The sequence below is a fragment of the Acomys minous genome, assembly GCF_964271855.1.
Source record: "Acomys minous genome assembly, chromosome: 17".
Taxonomy (NCBI): Eukaryota; Metazoa; Chordata; class Mammalia; order Rodentia; family Muridae; genus Acomys; species Acomys minous.
In genome coordinates, this window is record NC_140500.1 from 21438712 (window position 1) to 21454496 (window position 15785).

General features: G+C 45.8%; 1 protein-coding gene and 1 long non-coding RNA gene across 19 annotated transcripts in view; one reads left to right on the forward strand and one right to left on the reverse strand.

The window, feature by feature from the left end:
- CHD4 (chromodomain helicase DNA binding protein 4) overlaps window positions 1-15785 on the reverse strand; it is a 37337-nt gene that overhangs the window by 6689 nt on the left and 14863 nt on the right. For 10 of the 17 annotated variants that reach the window (XM_084765046.1, XM_084765045.1, XM_084765056.1 and 7 more), the window contains 15 exons: window positions 11975-12099; window positions 11458-11695; window positions 11142-11317; window positions 4815-4995; window positions 4644-4730; window positions 4467-4555; window positions 4235-4368; window positions 3808-3952; window positions 3388-3553; window positions 3029-3126; window positions 2794-2935; window positions 2474-2542; window positions 2095-2232; window positions 1655-1763; window positions 1420-1552 (listed from right to left, as the gene is read on the reverse strand). In XM_084765046.1, coding sequence (XP_084621172.1) covers window positions 1420-1552; window positions 1655-1763; window positions 2095-2232; window positions 2474-2542; window positions 2794-2935; window positions 3029-3126; window positions 3388-3553; window positions 3808-3952; window positions 4235-4368; window positions 4467-4555; window positions 4644-4730; window positions 4815-4995; window positions 11142-11317; window positions 11458-11695; window positions 11975-12099 — 2030 coding nt within the window. Of the gene's footprint in view, window positions 1-1419; window positions 1553-1654; window positions 1764-2094; window positions 2233-2473; window positions 2543-2793; window positions 2936-3028; window positions 3127-3387; window positions 3554-3807; window positions 3953-4234; window positions 4369-4466; window positions 4556-4643; window positions 4996-11141; window positions 11318-11457; window positions 11696-11974; window positions 12100-15785 lie in introns of all 17 variants that reach the window. The other 7 variants (XM_084765047.1, XM_084765052.1, XM_084765049.1 and 4 more) reach the window with 2 other exon arrangements.
- The window catches only part of LOC311587869, a 135284-nt gene that overhangs the window by 2024 nt on the left and 117475 nt on the right, over window positions 1-15785 (forward strand). Inside the window, exons 2-3 of one of the 2 annotated variants that reach the window (XR_014775988.1) lie at window positions 12549-12997; window positions 13259-14782. This is a non-coding gene — a long non-coding RNA (uncharacterized lncRNA). Of the gene's footprint in view, window positions 1-12118; window positions 12998-13258; window positions 14783-15785 lie in introns of those variants that run through there. The other variant, XR_014775989.1, reaches the window with a different exon arrangement.

Sequence of the window (15785 nt, forward strand, 5' to 3'; positions counted from 1 at the left end):
TTGTAGACCAGGCTGGCCTTGAACTCACGGTGATCCACCTGCCACCTGCCACCTGCCTCTACCTCTCTAGTGCTGGGATTAAAGGCCTGCACCACCACACCTGCCTTGGTGTCGTTCTCTTTTTAACTTTCCTATCTCTACAACTAGCATCACAGGTGCTCTTAATATCTCACAACTATAACTGTAATCTTTTCAATGTTTTCATTTTCCTTGATCCTACGCAAAAACCTCCGGTGGCTACTTACGAACTAGTAAGCCACACTCCTGCTTCTGACGCCGCGTCCTGCTGGGGTTCTGGTGCTGTGCTTACCAGCCTCCAGCTCTTAACCTCCCACCACTGCTCAGCACAAACATTTTTCACAGAACAAACCCTGTGTTCCTGCTCAGTAATAATCTCTGTTGTTTCTATCAAGGCTTAAAAGAAGATCGTGAGCGACCTCCCAACAACAGCCCTGTAGAACTTCCTTAGGGCATTCAGTAGCCTCCTCCCCATAACGTACACAATGTCATCCACTTCAAAATAAACCTGGAAAATAAACACCACACTTAATCTGTTCCCATGTCCCGACGCCACCACTCACAGTTGGTACAGAACACCTAAAGGTATACTTTTTCTGTTCCCCCAAGTACACTCATCTTAGGAGACCGGAATCTTACTCCTTTAGTGTCCTCCTTGATCTCTCCATAGAGGGTATACTCAGTAAACAGCTGCTGAATACTTGTGTGAGGCTGTCTCGGGGCAACGCTGGAAATAGGATTCACTGTGTAGCTTCTCTTTGCACCCAGCCTTCCCTTTATCCACACAAATACTGTGCGCACACCAAAAAAAGTACCCTAGCTACTCACAGCTCTACCTCCTCAGGGATCCAATTTACTCCTTCTGTAACTTTTCAGGTTGAACACCTTGACCTACAGAGTTCCCCATAAAACCCACTGAACTAGTCTGTGTCACTCGTTAGGAACAGCCACTACTCCTATAACTCTATGTCTATGTAGCCTTGGCTGGCCTGAATAAAGCTGGCTACGTAGACTACATTGGCTCACTCAGCCTCCACGTCTATATCTTGATCTCTTGTCACCTAGTCACTTGGAAGGAAAAGTCATGAGCACAAAAAGACAAGCTATAGGGCGGGAACACGGCTTGGTGAAGAGCACTGGCTGCAGAGAACCCAGGTTCAGCTACTGAAAAGCCGAGTGGCTCGCTACCGTCTGTAACTTCAATTTAGGGGGATCTTATGCCCTCTGTGGGCATCGGACAAAAGACATGGTGCACAGACACACACACAGGCAAAACATCATACACATAAAATAAGGTAAATATCTTGGGAATAGGACACAAATGTGGTTGAATGAATGGAGCCTCTTTTACAGAACCTTCTGCAGAGACCTTCAGGACCAACTTTGTCCCATTCTGCTCACCTTGAATCTTCGAGCTAGAAACTTATTCTTGATCTCTAGAAAATTGCCACGGTTCATTTCGCCCTTGAAAGGCTCATTGAGGATGGCGTACCGTGGGTCATTCTGGATGTCCTGCCACCGGGCATAGCCATGGCTATTTAAAAAGCGCTCAGGAAAAACAAAGGAAACAAGAGCCTCAGACTAAAGCCTTCAGATCCCCGCACATAAGCCCCCGTCGCGACTCAGGCAAGGATACTTTATAATGCCAGCCAGCAGCCAGTAGTCATGGCGGCGGTGCCAAATCTCGTAAGTCTTCTTAGTGACTGTGGCCGCCCGCTCCTCATTCTGCCAAAGGGAGTGCAACTCTGAGAAGGAATTCAGAGAAAGGTTAGAGTGGAAAAAAGACAAATACCTGTGAGAATTAAAATTTTTTAAAAAGTTAGGTGTGCTGGTAAGGTGGTGCACACCATATTCTATATACTGAGTCGTAGGACAGCTAGAGCTAGAGTAAGACCCCGTCTCAAAAACCCAAAGAGGAAAACCAGAAGCTCTTCTTGTCCCCTGTATTCACCTCAGTATGGTCCAGTTCTAGCTCCCTAACACAGAACCCAGAGAAGCAAACAGTCCACATCATGTTCAGACTGTACCCTAATTTCTGACAAGAACCCCAACTTCACAGGACCCCCATATCCATACCAGTGAAACCGCCGTCTGCAATGTTGAACATGAAGCGCTGCTTGATGTTTTTCTTCTGCTTCTCATCACTAAGGTCCTTTGGAGTTTCTCCATTCTGAAGCATCACTTCCTTTTTCTCCTCTTCCTCTTTCTTCTCTTCTGCAGGGTACACCAAAGGTGAAACAATGTCAGCTCCAGTCTGAAAGCCAGCACTAAAGCCCTCGTCCACAGCACTGCCTGCTGTGTCTGTCACACACTCAAGTCTTCCAGACCCACAAAAATGATTCACCAGCCAGCTCCCTAACAACTCAACTTTGAAACAGTCATTTGTCTTGGAATAATACGGTTATAGTAACAGGTAATGAGGTAGTATGGGTTATGTGCTCCTCCGCACACCAACCTTTGTCTTCCACCACGATAGGGGTCAGGTCTGCGGCCTTGGTCTCCACCTTCTCCGCCTCAGTTGCACCTAGAGATCAGAAGACACTGAGAACCCTAAGAAAGAAAACCAGCTCTGTCCCCGACACCGCAACAGCGTCCCATCAGCACTTCTAGGAACAGAGCTGCATAGATGTCAAAGCAGGGTCCCTTCCTGATAGTTCCTGATAGTTCAAAAGTCAGTAGCATCTACAACTACAGAGCAACCTGGAGCGCCTTTCGGCGTGCGCGCGCGTGCGCGCGCACACACACACACACACACACACACACACATATATATACCTTTGGGCTCCGTCTCCATAGGCTCCTCTGTTCTCTCCTTCACCTCTGCCTTTTCCACCTTCTCCTCTCCCTCAGGAGGTTCAACGGGGGCCTTTTCATCCTCAGGGGCAGGGGCAGGGGCGGGGGCAGGAGGCTGTGCACTCTTCAAAGGAACAGAAGACAGAAGTTGAAGCAAATGGTCTGAATCCTGGAGACGTGTAATGTTGGCATAGCATCCAGTCACCTGATCTCTTACCTCCACAGTTACCTCAGGGACCGTAGATTTTACTTCCTTTTCTCCTTCTGTGCTCTCTTCTTCTTTAACGCTATTTTCCTCTATTTTTATCCCATCCTCTGTAGACCAATAGAAGACAACCAATTAGGAAAGCCCTAGGCCAGAGAAGCCATGCTCTGTCTGTCTCCTCCTAGACTGTCCTCTCGCACCTTTAAGAGCCAGCCCTTTTCTTAGGACAGCTCTCCTAAACTGAGAGGGAAATTGCTGTGTGTCCTGCCAGACCACCCTGTTAATACTGAGCACAGGGTAGCAGAAAAAGGCACAGGACGAATTTAATTGTTTTCTTAAAAGGACAGAAATGGCAAAACAGGCAGACTTACCAGCAGGTGGCACTGGTGCAGGAGTATTGGGTTGTGTGTCCCCAGGTGTGGAGGGTGTAGGAGTCTTTGGAGAGGGTGACCCTGGCTGAGACATTTTCTTGTTTTCCTCTACTTCAGCCAGTTCGGGCATGCTCCAGCGCCCATTAACATGTTCAAATTCCTGAACCTACATCAAAGAACAGCAAGTTAAAGACTCATTTCCAATAGCAGGGCACGGTGGCCTACGCTTGTAATCCCAGCACTTGAGGAAGCAGAGGCAGGAACTCTGCTGAGTTCGAGGCCAGCCTGGTCTGCAAAGCAAGACCAGGACAGCCAGGGCTCCACAGAGAAACAAACAAACAAGATCCATTTCTAGCTTTCCTACCTACTGGCCCCATTACTCTAGAAATCTTTAAAACTGAAAACAGGCTTGGGACTCACCTTCTTTCGAATCAGGGACATCACACCAATCCTAGTAAGGACATGCTGACGAGACAGGCCTTCCCGGGGGACGCCGTCAGCAAAAGTCTCGGCCCCATCTGCCCCAGGCTCACATAAATGCCGCATGAAGAGTGATACGTAAGCCCTGTAGAAAAAGAGACCAGAGCTAAGGCGAGAGCTCATTAGACACTGGCGCTGGCTCCACCTCAGGTGAGGCCTACGATGCCCTGCAGCGCTCATCTCAGAGCCACACCGTGGCCCAGGCCTCTTGAAGGAAGCCAAAGAACCCAACTCTAACAAGCACCAACACAACACCTGCCCATTGCAGCTAGCAACACTCCTTTCCTTCAACAACACGGGCTAGGCCTGTAGACAGCACACACAGTAGAGCCCTGGCTCCAACTGGGACACCCAGGCCTCAACTTACTTAAATTCTTTCTCTGACTTGCCTCGAAGATCTCTCACAAGCCACTGAGTGGTAAAAGCATCCTGCGGTGGCATGCCATATCGCATAATTGCATTAAGAAATGCTTTTCGTTGACGAGCATTAAAACCAAGCACCTAAGGAAAAAGAACCACTGTAAGAGGAAGCATGGTGTCTTCCCACCCAAGTACTCTCTGGTCCCTGTCGCCCCACTGTAGGGTCACATGGTACTTACTTCAATATTCCCACCAACACGGGCCAGCAGAGGAGGTAATGGCTTATCTTTATCGTTCCGCAGGCCCTTGCGACTGGGCCTGCGGGGAGCTGTGAAAAGAAATGATGCGTGAGTGACACTTCTTAGACAGTAAACAATGGAACAGCTACAGAACTGGCAAGATGGCCTCACTCTCACCTTCTGATCGTTCATCAAAGTCTTCATCACCTTCCTCTGAGGCCACTGAGTAATCGGACTGGTTGTCGGACTGGTCGTCCTGCCAATCTGGAGGGAGAGAGGGCAGATGAGCGGGGCCCACTGCTCTAGTGGAACGGCCCGTGGGTGGGGGGCGGGGCCGGCCACACACACCTCGGTCCTCCTGTGAGCCATCATTGTAGTTGACCTGTTTACGGATTCTTTTTCCTTTGCCCAGATTTCGGGCTAGATCTTCTTGCTGCTGCTCATAATGGTGCCGCAGCAATTTCTCCCAGTAGTCAGGATCCACACTTTCTTCCTGTTTTATGATTTCCCGTTCTACCTCCTCTTCCTCCTGGGACAGAGGGAGGGCCAGGACTCAGGGGTGCTGAAGTCAGCACCACCAGCTACCCCTGGCCCTCACAGTTCCCATCTGCCAGCTCCTTTGCACGGCTGGATTTGTAAATACTTGATGTGCCTGCTTGGACCTAAAAACTTGGAAGAAATTTAACAGACAAGACATGGCTCCTCAAAGGTTATGTGCAGATTAGCAGTCAGCCTGATGAAAGAAAACCGTGAGAGGGAAAACTCTGATAAGACAAAAGGAAGAGTCACTGTGCAGCTTCCATCCCTTCCTAGGGCAACATCCAGAAGTGGGAAGACAGAAAGAGGAAGGTTAGCGCCTTGGCAAGCAGACGAAAGGGGCAAGAGACCTGCAAACACTGCAAGAGACGCTCAGGGCATTAAACATTCTGCTCCTAATTAACCTCAGAAAAAATTAGCAACTGTTTGAAAAGAGAAAACAAAGTTACAAAACTACACACACAGAGACAGAAAGGGGGGGGGGAATATCAAGTATCTCAATGGTTTCATCCCTCTTTTTCTTTTGTTTTTTTTTCAGACAAGGTTCCTCTGTGTAGTCCTGGCTATCCTGGAACTCACTCTTAGACCATGCTGACCTGAAACTCATAAGGAGCCATGTGCCAGCACTGCCCAGCTTGGCTCTTCATTTCTTACCAACTTTAAGATTCCCTTCAGACACTACAGAAATACTGATTAAGTGCACCCCTGGGCTGGGGACTATAGTTCAGTTGGCAGGGTGCTTGGCCCCAGGTTTGACCCCGTGCAATGCATAAAGCACGAATGGTAGTGTGTGCCTGAAAACTAGGCCTTGGGAAGCAGAGCCAGAAAAATCAGAAGGTAAAGATCAACTTCAATTACACAGTGAATTCAAGGCCAGAATTCACTGACACAGACCAAGTATCAAAAGAAAGCAAAATCCAAGTGACCCTTGTGACAGAGTAAAGCCATTGTTTACAACCTAAGCACAAACTCCCTGCATGCCTGCGATGCAAGGAATAGTTCAGAGGGGGAAGGCACTTACTGCCAAGCCCCACCTCCCATCTGATCCTAGGACCCACACGGGAGGAAACAACTCTCTGCAAGCTGTCTTCTGTCCCTCATGTACCCACACCCACACTCCAATAAATGTAAAAAAGAAACAAGGTTTCAAGGCACAACCTAAGGGCCTACACAACCGAATTACAGAAAGGCTGGTCACCACTAATAAAGAAAACAAAATCTAAAAATATGAAACTGAAATGTCTAAAAATCGTAACTGCCTTTGAAATTTTTAATTTAAAAAGTTTTATGTGTGTGTTTTGCCTGCACGTAAGTCTGTGCACCACAATCACACCTGGTACCCGAGGAGACCAGGAGATGACAGCATATCCTGGAGCTGCAAATGCTTGTGTACACCACACCACGTGGGTGTGAGGAATCAAACTCTGGAGCCAGAGCTCTAACTGCTGAACCATCTCTCCAGCACTCTCTCCCTCAACACACACAAGTGCCTTTTGAACAGAATGTCAATATGAAGAAGTTCAGATGTCAGATCTTTGATGAACAGATGTTTAGCCAAGTCTCTAAATATATTTAAAATCCAAAATCCTTCCATATCTGAAACAATTTTGGTTGCAAGCATTTCAGATGAGATATACTTAACCTGTACTTCTCCAACCATTCGCTGAAACTCCTCGACAGACACTGACACTGACACACACACACACACACACACACACACACAATTAAACTAGAAACAATTGTCCACAGAAGAGAAGTAGGCAAGAGGAACAGGGTGGAAACACTTTTCCCTTCTGAATTCTGAACCATGTTGCTTTATGGCTCGGATAAGCAGTCTCTGGTGTAACTGGAAAGTGGTGGGCCCTCCATGGAGTACAGACGCCGTGGAAGAAGTTACATCACTGAACCATGCACTGGAGGGAGCTATTCAGACAGCAGTCTGTTCTTGTCTCTTTGCTTCTTTACTGCCCTATGAGCAGTTTCCTCAGTACACCCACCCTGTTAAGCCACGCCCACTGCCCATGACCTACTAACCATCAGCTGAAGCTTCTGAAATGAGAAACCAAAATAAGTTTTCTTGTCCCTCTCCCTCCCCAATCTGATTTTTGAGATAAGGCCCCACTTTGTAGCCCTGGGTGGCCTAGAACTTCCTACATAGACCAGAATGTCCTTGAACTTAAGAGATCCCTTTGTTGCCTCTTGAATGCCAGGATTAATGACATGTGCCACCATAAAGGGCTAAGCTTTTCTCTTTTAAATTGATCACTTCACACCTGTAATCTCAGCACCCAGGAAGCTGAGGGAGAACTGGGCCTGAGGCCAGCTGGGCATTCCACAATAACATAGTGGGGCTACATAGTGTGACCCGGACAGTAAAATAAAATTTCAGGCCTAATGGTATAAACCTTAGCTATTCTGAGCCACACAAAGGCTGAGACAAGAGGACAAAAAGAATAGCCTGGGCAACAACTTATAGTGGGGCTTGGTTGGTAAGATGCTTGCCTAGCATGCACCAATTCCTTGATTCAATTCCCAGCACCATACACAGCCAGGTATGATGGTACATGGCCTGTAATCCCAGCACATAGGTAGAAGCAAAAGGTCAAAAGTTCAAGGTCATCCTTAGCTGCCAAAACTCAAGGCAAGATTGGGCCAAATAGGACACTCTCCCCAAAAATAATTTTAAGGTACACAATACTATGCATAATGAATATACATAAAATTTTTCTAAAGAAAAAGTAGTTGGTTGTAAAAGCAATTTAAAAAGATTCTTTTGGCATTTATGAATGTAACCCTAGCAGATTACCTGCTTAGCCCCAGGTTATATCTCCAGCAAACACACCTACAGATGAAAGGTCTAAAAAGAACTAAGTACCCAGGTGTGCTGCAGGATGATGCCTTCAACCCAACATCTGGAGGCAGAGGCAGGCAGATCTCTATGAATTACAGGCCAGAACTACATAGTAGGGCCCTATCGAAAGAAAGAAAGAAAGAAAGAAAGAAAGAAAGAAAGAAGAAAGAAAGAAAATAAACAGAACTACAGGGACTAATCAGATGACAGCACATGTACTTGCATAGCCAGGAGCATAGCTTCCTCCCTGGCATGTGCTGTGCCTGGAAATTACTTCTACAGAACACTCTATACTACTGTAAGAAATAAAACCTGGCTGAGTGATGGTGGTGCATGCCTTTAATCCCAGCCCTTGGGAGACAAAGACAGGTGGATTTCCTTGCATTTGAGGCCAGCCTGGACTACAGAGTGGATTCCAGGACAGCCAGAGTTGTTACACCGAGAAACCCTGTCTTGAAAAAACAAAAGAAAACAAAAATAAATAAATAAGATCACCTATCAAAAAAGTTTTTGGGGGGCTGGAGAGATGGCTCAGCAGTTAAAAGCACTGGCTGCTCTTCCAGAGGTCTGGAGTTCAGTTCCCAGCAACCACATGGTACCTCATAACTATCTATCATGAGACTTGGTTCCCTCTTCTGGTGTGAAGGTGTACATGCAGACAGAACACTGCATATGTAATAAATAAATAAGTTGGCTGGGCAGTGGTGGCGCACGCCTTTTATCCCAGTACTTTGGAGGCAGAGGCAGGCAGATCGCTGTGAGTTCAAGGCCAGCCTGGTCTACAAAGCAAGTCCAGGACAGCCAAGGCTACACAGAGAAACCCTGTCTCAAAAAAACAAATAAATAAATAAACCTGAAAGTTTCTGGTTGAATTTATGCTGATTTATATAAAATCTCCCAGGCAGTCACACATAAACCGTAACTAGAAAGTTCATCTCCTAGAAGCTGGTGAAAAGCACAGTGGGTAGTGTCTTCCAGTGTGCACAGAGCTCATGTTCACTGCCCTGTAGCACATGACTGGACACAGCAGCTGCAGGCCTCCTGCCACAGGCCTGTCATGCCAGCACTCAGGAGGCAGAGGCAGGAGGATGAGAAGTTCAAGGCCATCCTTGACTACATAGTGAGTTCCAGGAGAGCCTGGGATATATTTGAGCCTGTCTCAAAAAACAGAGAAAGACATATTGTGAGCCAGGTGCGGTGGCGCACACCTTTAATCTCAGCACTCAGGGAGGCAGAGGCAGGTGGATTGCTATGAGTTCCAGGACTGCCTGGTCTGCAAAACGAGTCCAAGACAGCCCAGGCTACACAGAGAAACCCTGTCTTCAAGAACTGAAGGAAAAAAAAAAGAGACAGACAGACATATTGTAGTTCAGGTGTGTGATCTTACACTTCAGAGACTGAGGCAGGAAGACCATGCATTCAAGACCAGGCTGGGCTACACTGGGAGATCTTCTCTCTCCCTCAAAAAAAAAAAAAAATAAATAATAATATTAATAACAATTAACAACAACAATAATAAGAAAAACCTCCATTAATCCGTGTTTGATTTAGGATCCTTCAAAGGCTAACTTATCAGGTAGGACTGATCTTAGCCCTACGCAAATCACTAAAAAACAAAACAAAACAAAACAACCCTATAATAATCCTGCTAATCAAGACCTGCTAGACAGGGATAGGAGTGTGAGTCCACTGGGCAGAACGCCAGCTGCATGCATGCAACTTTGGATTCAAGCTCCAGTTCCATGTGCACCAGGCCCACTGGCACATGCTGTCACCACAGCACTTGAAAGATGGAGTCAGGTTATTCTCAGCTATACAATAAAATCAAGGGCAGCCTGGGACATATGAGACCCCATCTCAAATACAAGACACACGGAGCTGGGCGTGGTGGCACACGCCTTTAATCCCAGCACTCAGGAGGCAGAGGCAATCGGATTGCTTTGAGTTCAAGGCCAGCCTGGTCTACAAAGCAAGTCCAGGACAGCCAAGGCTGTCTCGAAAAACCAAAAAAAAACAAAACAAAACAAAACAAAACAAAACAAAAAAACCAAAACCAAAACAAAACAAACAAAAACCAAACCATACACACAAAATAATAATTAATAAAAATTCTGCCATATACCCAGACATGATATAGTGGCCAGGCATGGTACGTGGTATGTGCCTATAATGCCAGCACCTGGGAGGTTGAGGCAGGAGGATCAAGGCTTAAAAACCAGCTTAAACTACATAGAGAGTTCAAAGCCAGCCTAGGCTTCAGCTAAAATAACACCCAGGCCTGTAATCCTAGCAACTGGAAGGCTGATGCAGGAGGATCAAAAGTTTAAGACAAGCCGGGCGTGGTGGCGCACGCCTTTAACCCCAGCACTCGGGAGGCAGAGGCAGGCGGATCGCTGTGAGTTCGAGGCCAGCCTGGTCTACAAAGTGAGTCCAGGACAGCCAAGGTTATACAGAGAGACTCTGTCTCGAAAAACCAAAAAAAAAAAAAAAAGTTTAAGACAAGAGCCAGAGCCATGCGGTGGTGGCGCATGCCTTTAATCCCAGCACGTAGGAGGCAGAGGTGGGTGGATCTCTGTGAGTTTGAGGCCAGCCTGGTCTACAGAGTGAGTCCAGGATAGCTAAGGCTACACAGAGAAACTCTGTCTCAAAAAAAAAAAAAAAAAAAGTTTAAGACTTACGCAAAATAGCAAGACTTTGTATAAAAAAGAAAAACAGCAGCCATGTTATGAGAACAAAGCAAATCATCATCTGAGCTGGAAGGATGAGACGCTTGTGAGCACATCAACCTCACCTAGAGTCAAGTGGCTTAGAGGGAACCAGCAACAGAGCAATGACTTAAAATTACTTGAGAATAAATACATTACAAAAATCCACACATTGTCTTTTGGTAGTTTTTGCTTCTTACTGTAAAAAAACAAGGAGAAATGAAGGGAAAAGGGAATGACTCTCATCTTTGAGAAAATCACTAGTTATTTAAAGTATATATCTCATTTGCTTTTTCTGAGGTAGCATTTAAAGATTTATGTGGAGAAGTAGTAAGATAAATAAAAATAAGACTCTGGGAAAAAAATAAAAAAAGACTCTAGGAGGGCACATGATGGCCATGCAAAACCTCGATGTGTAGCCCCTGTCAAGTCAGGGCAAAGATGAGAACGTGTATTAATAATGTAACATTCTTTCTTTTCAAGGCAAAAAGATGTTTTCCTGTTGTTTCAAGTAGCATCTTGATCTCAATTCCAATCTTCAGACCAACACCAAGAGCAGCACTGCCTTGGACCCATACTCACCGCCATTTCTTCTTCCCGCACCACATACTGGGCCACTTTGAATGAGCTCAAATATTCATTCATGCCCTGCAGTTCTGTGTCTTCAGTCTCGTCCTGGTTCCGATCCAGCAGTCTCTCAATGGCCTTATCATCATAATGGATGACACTGCTATCTTCTCCCTCTTTGTTGTCTCCTCCTATGAAGAACCAGGGCCCACAACCCTCAAGTCAGTTCAGCAGCAGCAGCAGGAGAAAAAGCACTCTCCACAGGACCCCTGCGTCAAAGGTACTTCCCCTACCCTCTGAGGAACCAAGCTTCCCGCAAAATGCTGCTCACCTCCATCTGTGGCTTCATCCTTGAATAATTCCTCAGTGCCAAATTTGAGGATGTCATCAAGCTCCTGTTTAGACATTGAGCCAGTCTTGGAGCCCAGCCCAGGCCGCACCACTAAATGTGTCAGCATCATTTTCTTCTTTGCCACCTGCGTGATGCGCTCCTCCACTGATGCACGGGTCACAAACCGGTAGATCATCACCTTCTTATTTTGCCCAATACGGTGGGCTCTGCTAAAGGCCTGCAGTTTGATCAAGCAAAGCCTGTGATCTTATGTCCTACTGGCTTTCATAGCTGAAGCTAGTTTGCACATAAAATCTCCTTTCACACCTCTCCCTCTAGACACCAACCTCTTATCATGATACCCAAAATAGGACTATAACTAACCCCAATTCTCAGGCTTATAAAGTAATGACATCCAAAAAAATGTCTGTTGCTTAACACTTAAACTCAAATGACAGACCCCTCTCCTGGAGTGTGGGGGCTGCTGGGACCTCCCAAAGCTAAGACTCTTACTCACCTGGATGTCATTATGGGGGTTCCAGTCAGAATCATATATAATAACTGTGTCAGCAGTGGCTAGATTAATCCCAAGGCCCCCAGCTCGGGTGGAAAGCAAGAAGCAGAACTGTTGGGCACCCGGTGCTGAGAAACAGAAAACACCTGAGTTATCTCCAGATTCCAGTAAGCCGAGAAGGGAAGGAAGACGCTGCTCATAAAAACACCAAGCAAGTGTCGTAAACAAGGTGCCCTGATGGATGCTGGAGCTGCACCAAAGTTTATGAACAAAATTACATAGCGTAGTCAAGTATCTCCCTCAAAGCATGTATGAATTTCAATGGGAAAAAGTAACCTTACAGTGAAGAATTTTAGCAGACACCATGACCTTAACCAAGGGACCAATAGTCACCAGGAAGAATAAATGCAAACATCACATACAGATTCACAGCTGTCACACTCTTGTATAAGTATCTTTCAACAAAGAGACACTGCATGAACTAACTGACAAGAAACTTAAAGTACCAATACCATGACGGGGTGAGGGATGAAACGTCATTAAGCAGCTGGGGTTTTTTTTTGTTTTTTGTTTTTAGCAGCTGTTTATCTAACTATAAGTGTACACAGTAGGAGCTACCCTTGGACCTATGTGTGGGACATGGGATTGGATCCTCAAACAGAAAAAAACGAGTTACATCCCCAGACAACTCCCTCTTCCCCTCTTTTATTTGTGTGCATTTATGTGTCAGTATGTGGGAGTATGCATGCCAGCACACACATGATGGTAGTCAGTATGTGGGAGTATGCATGCCAGCACACACATGGAAGTCAGTATGTGGGAGTATGCATGCCAGCACGCACATCGAAGTCAGAGGACAAAGTCTCTCCTTCCACTGTTGAGTCCCAGACATAGAAGCCTAGGTAAACAAGCTTAGCAGCAGCAGGCACCTTTACCCACCGAATCACCTCACCAGCCTTTTGAAAAAGTATTTCTAGCCAGGCGATGGTGGCGCACGCTTTTAATCCCAGCACTCAGGAGGCAGAGGCAGGTGAACCGCTGCTGAGTTCGAGGCCAGCCTGGTCTACAAAGTGAGTCCAAGATAGCTGAGGCTACACAGAGAAACCCTGTCTCGAAAAACAAAAGCAATAAAACAAAACAAACAACAACAAAAAAGTATTTTTTTTTGTTTTGAGACAAGAGTTTCTCTGTGTAGCCTTGGCTGTCCTAGACTCACTTTATAGACCAGGCTAGCCTCGAACTCACAGAGATCTGCCTGCCTCCGTCTCCCGAGTGCTGAGATTAAAGGTGTGCACCACTACCGCCCAGCTAAAAAAGTATTTTTTAAATTAATTTATTCATATTCAAAAAGTATTTCTAAGGGGGCTGGAGAGATGGCTGAGAGGTTAGAAGCATTGGCTGTTCTTCCAAAGGTGCTCAGTTCCATTCCCAGCAACCACATGGTGGCTCACAACCATCTATATTGAGATATGGTGTTCTCTTCAGGTCTGCAGACATACAAGTTGGCAGAACACTCTATAAATAATAATTTCTAAAAGCATTTTTAAATTAGATTTATTTATGTTATGTAAGTATATGCATATGTACATATGTGTAGAGTCAGAGAACTTATAGGAATTAGTTCTCGATTTCACATGAGTCCCCAGATAAACAAGCTTGGTGGCAAAAGCCTTTACCTGCTTGCTAGCCAACTCACTGAATCCCCCACCACCACCCTTTTTTCAGAGAAGGTCTCATGTAGTCATGTAGCCCAGATATCCTTGAGTTATTTTAAAATCTTTTTTATCTTTATTTTTATTTTATATGTGTTTTGCCTGCATGTATGCCTGTGCACAGTGTATGTGGACTGCCTGAGGACCCATAAAAGGATGACGTTATAGATGGCTGTGAGGGGGCTATATAGGCGCTGGGAAAGGAAACCCAGGTCCTCTGCAAGAACAGCCGGTGCTCTTCCCAGCCCCACGGAGTTCTTGATCCTACTTCCCCTCTCAAGTGCAGGGAATACACGCCTGTGCCATCAAGCGCTGTACGTTGTTACTAAGAGAACCAGGCTAATTCTCTGTATTGGGTTACAATTTTTTGTTTTTTTAAAGTTTTCTAAGAGATAGGATTTCTCTGTATGAACAGCCCTGGCTGTCCTGGAACTTACTCTGCAGACCAGGCTGGCCTCAAACTCACAGAAAACCCCCTGTCTCTGACTCCCAGAGGCAGATTAAAGGCATTCACCACCACTGCCCAGCTGTTTTACAACTTTTAAGTCTAAAAATATTTGAAATAACCAGGATAGCTGGACTACATAGAAACTCTATTTAAAAAAAAAAAAGGTAAATAAATAAACAAATAAACAATTAAAACAAAAGGTTCAGGGGAAGGTGTAGTTGCATCTATTGAGATAACTGCAAATGTACTACTTATTTGAGCTTCAATAAATCTGATCCCTTGGGGCTGGAGATAAGAGTCCTTGCTGCTGTCAGAAGACCTAGGTTCAGTTCCTAGCCCCTCATCAGGGAGCTCCCAAATGCCTGTACGTGCGTCCCAAAACACTCTCTGGCCTCCTGCGCCTGTACATACACGGTACACATACAGACAAGTAAGAACAGAAGCACACCCCCAAACAAAAGTAAATCTAAAAACAAAACAAGTCTGCCCCTTCTTTTTGCCTCAAGATATGAGGGGAGGGGCACTGGAGAGATGGCTCAGAGGTTAAGAGCACTGCCTGTTCTTCCAAAGGTCCCGAGTTCAATTCCCAGCAACCACATGGTAGCTCACAATCATCTATAATGAGATCTGGTGCCCTCTTCTGGCCTGCAGGTATAAATGCGGGCAGAGCACTGCATAATAAATATGTATGATCAGGGTTAGAGAAAACACCCCTTGTCAAGCAGAAAGAGCAGACTCCAAGGAGGAATTTAAAGAAAACCTTTTAGAGCTAGTCCCCAACCCTTTGTTTAAAAGCTTTCTTCATCCATGTCAACTAACCAAAACCCAAAAGAACAACAGAGAAAACAGATGCACAAGAAAATGTTAGGGTACCAGAGAGATGGGGTGCTAGAGACATGGCTCAGCAATTCTTCCAGCATCCACATGTCAATTACAAGCAGCTGTAACTCCAGCTCCTGAGGATCCAGTGCCCTCTTCTGGCCTCCATAGGTACTACATGCATATGATGCATAGACACATGCAGGCAAAACACCCACAGGTAAAATAAAATGTTAAAAAAAAAACAGAAATCACTAGGGCCAGTGAGATGGCTTGGCAGGTAAAGGTGCCTATATGACCTATGCTCAATCCTCAAAATTCACTGGTACAAAGAGAGAACTAATTCCTCTAAGTTTTCCCATGACTCCAACATCTGTGCAGAAGCAAATACAAGCTTGCATGCAGCATGCACACTTTTTAAAAAAATCAAGTGATCTCCAAAGATAACCTGGGCTGGGCAGGGAGCACACGCCTCTAATCCTACCATGAAGAGTCAAAGCCAGGCCTATCTCTATGTGTTTGAATCCAGTGGGGTCTCCACAGAGTTCTGGGCCAGCCAAGGATACATAGCGAGACCCTGTTTCTCTTACAAAGACCTAGATTCAATTCCCAGCACCGTATGGTGGCTCACAACCCTCTGTAACTCCAGTCTCGGGGACCTAGGCACAGACATGGCGTGGGTACTTACTTGCGGGTAAAGCAGTCACAAATAGTAAAAAAATATTTTGGGGGGCTGGTTGTTTTGTTTGTTTGTTTGTTTTGAAACAAGATCTGTACATAGTTCTGGCTGCCCTGAGCTCAACTCACAGAGATGGCCTGTCTCTGCCTCCTGAGT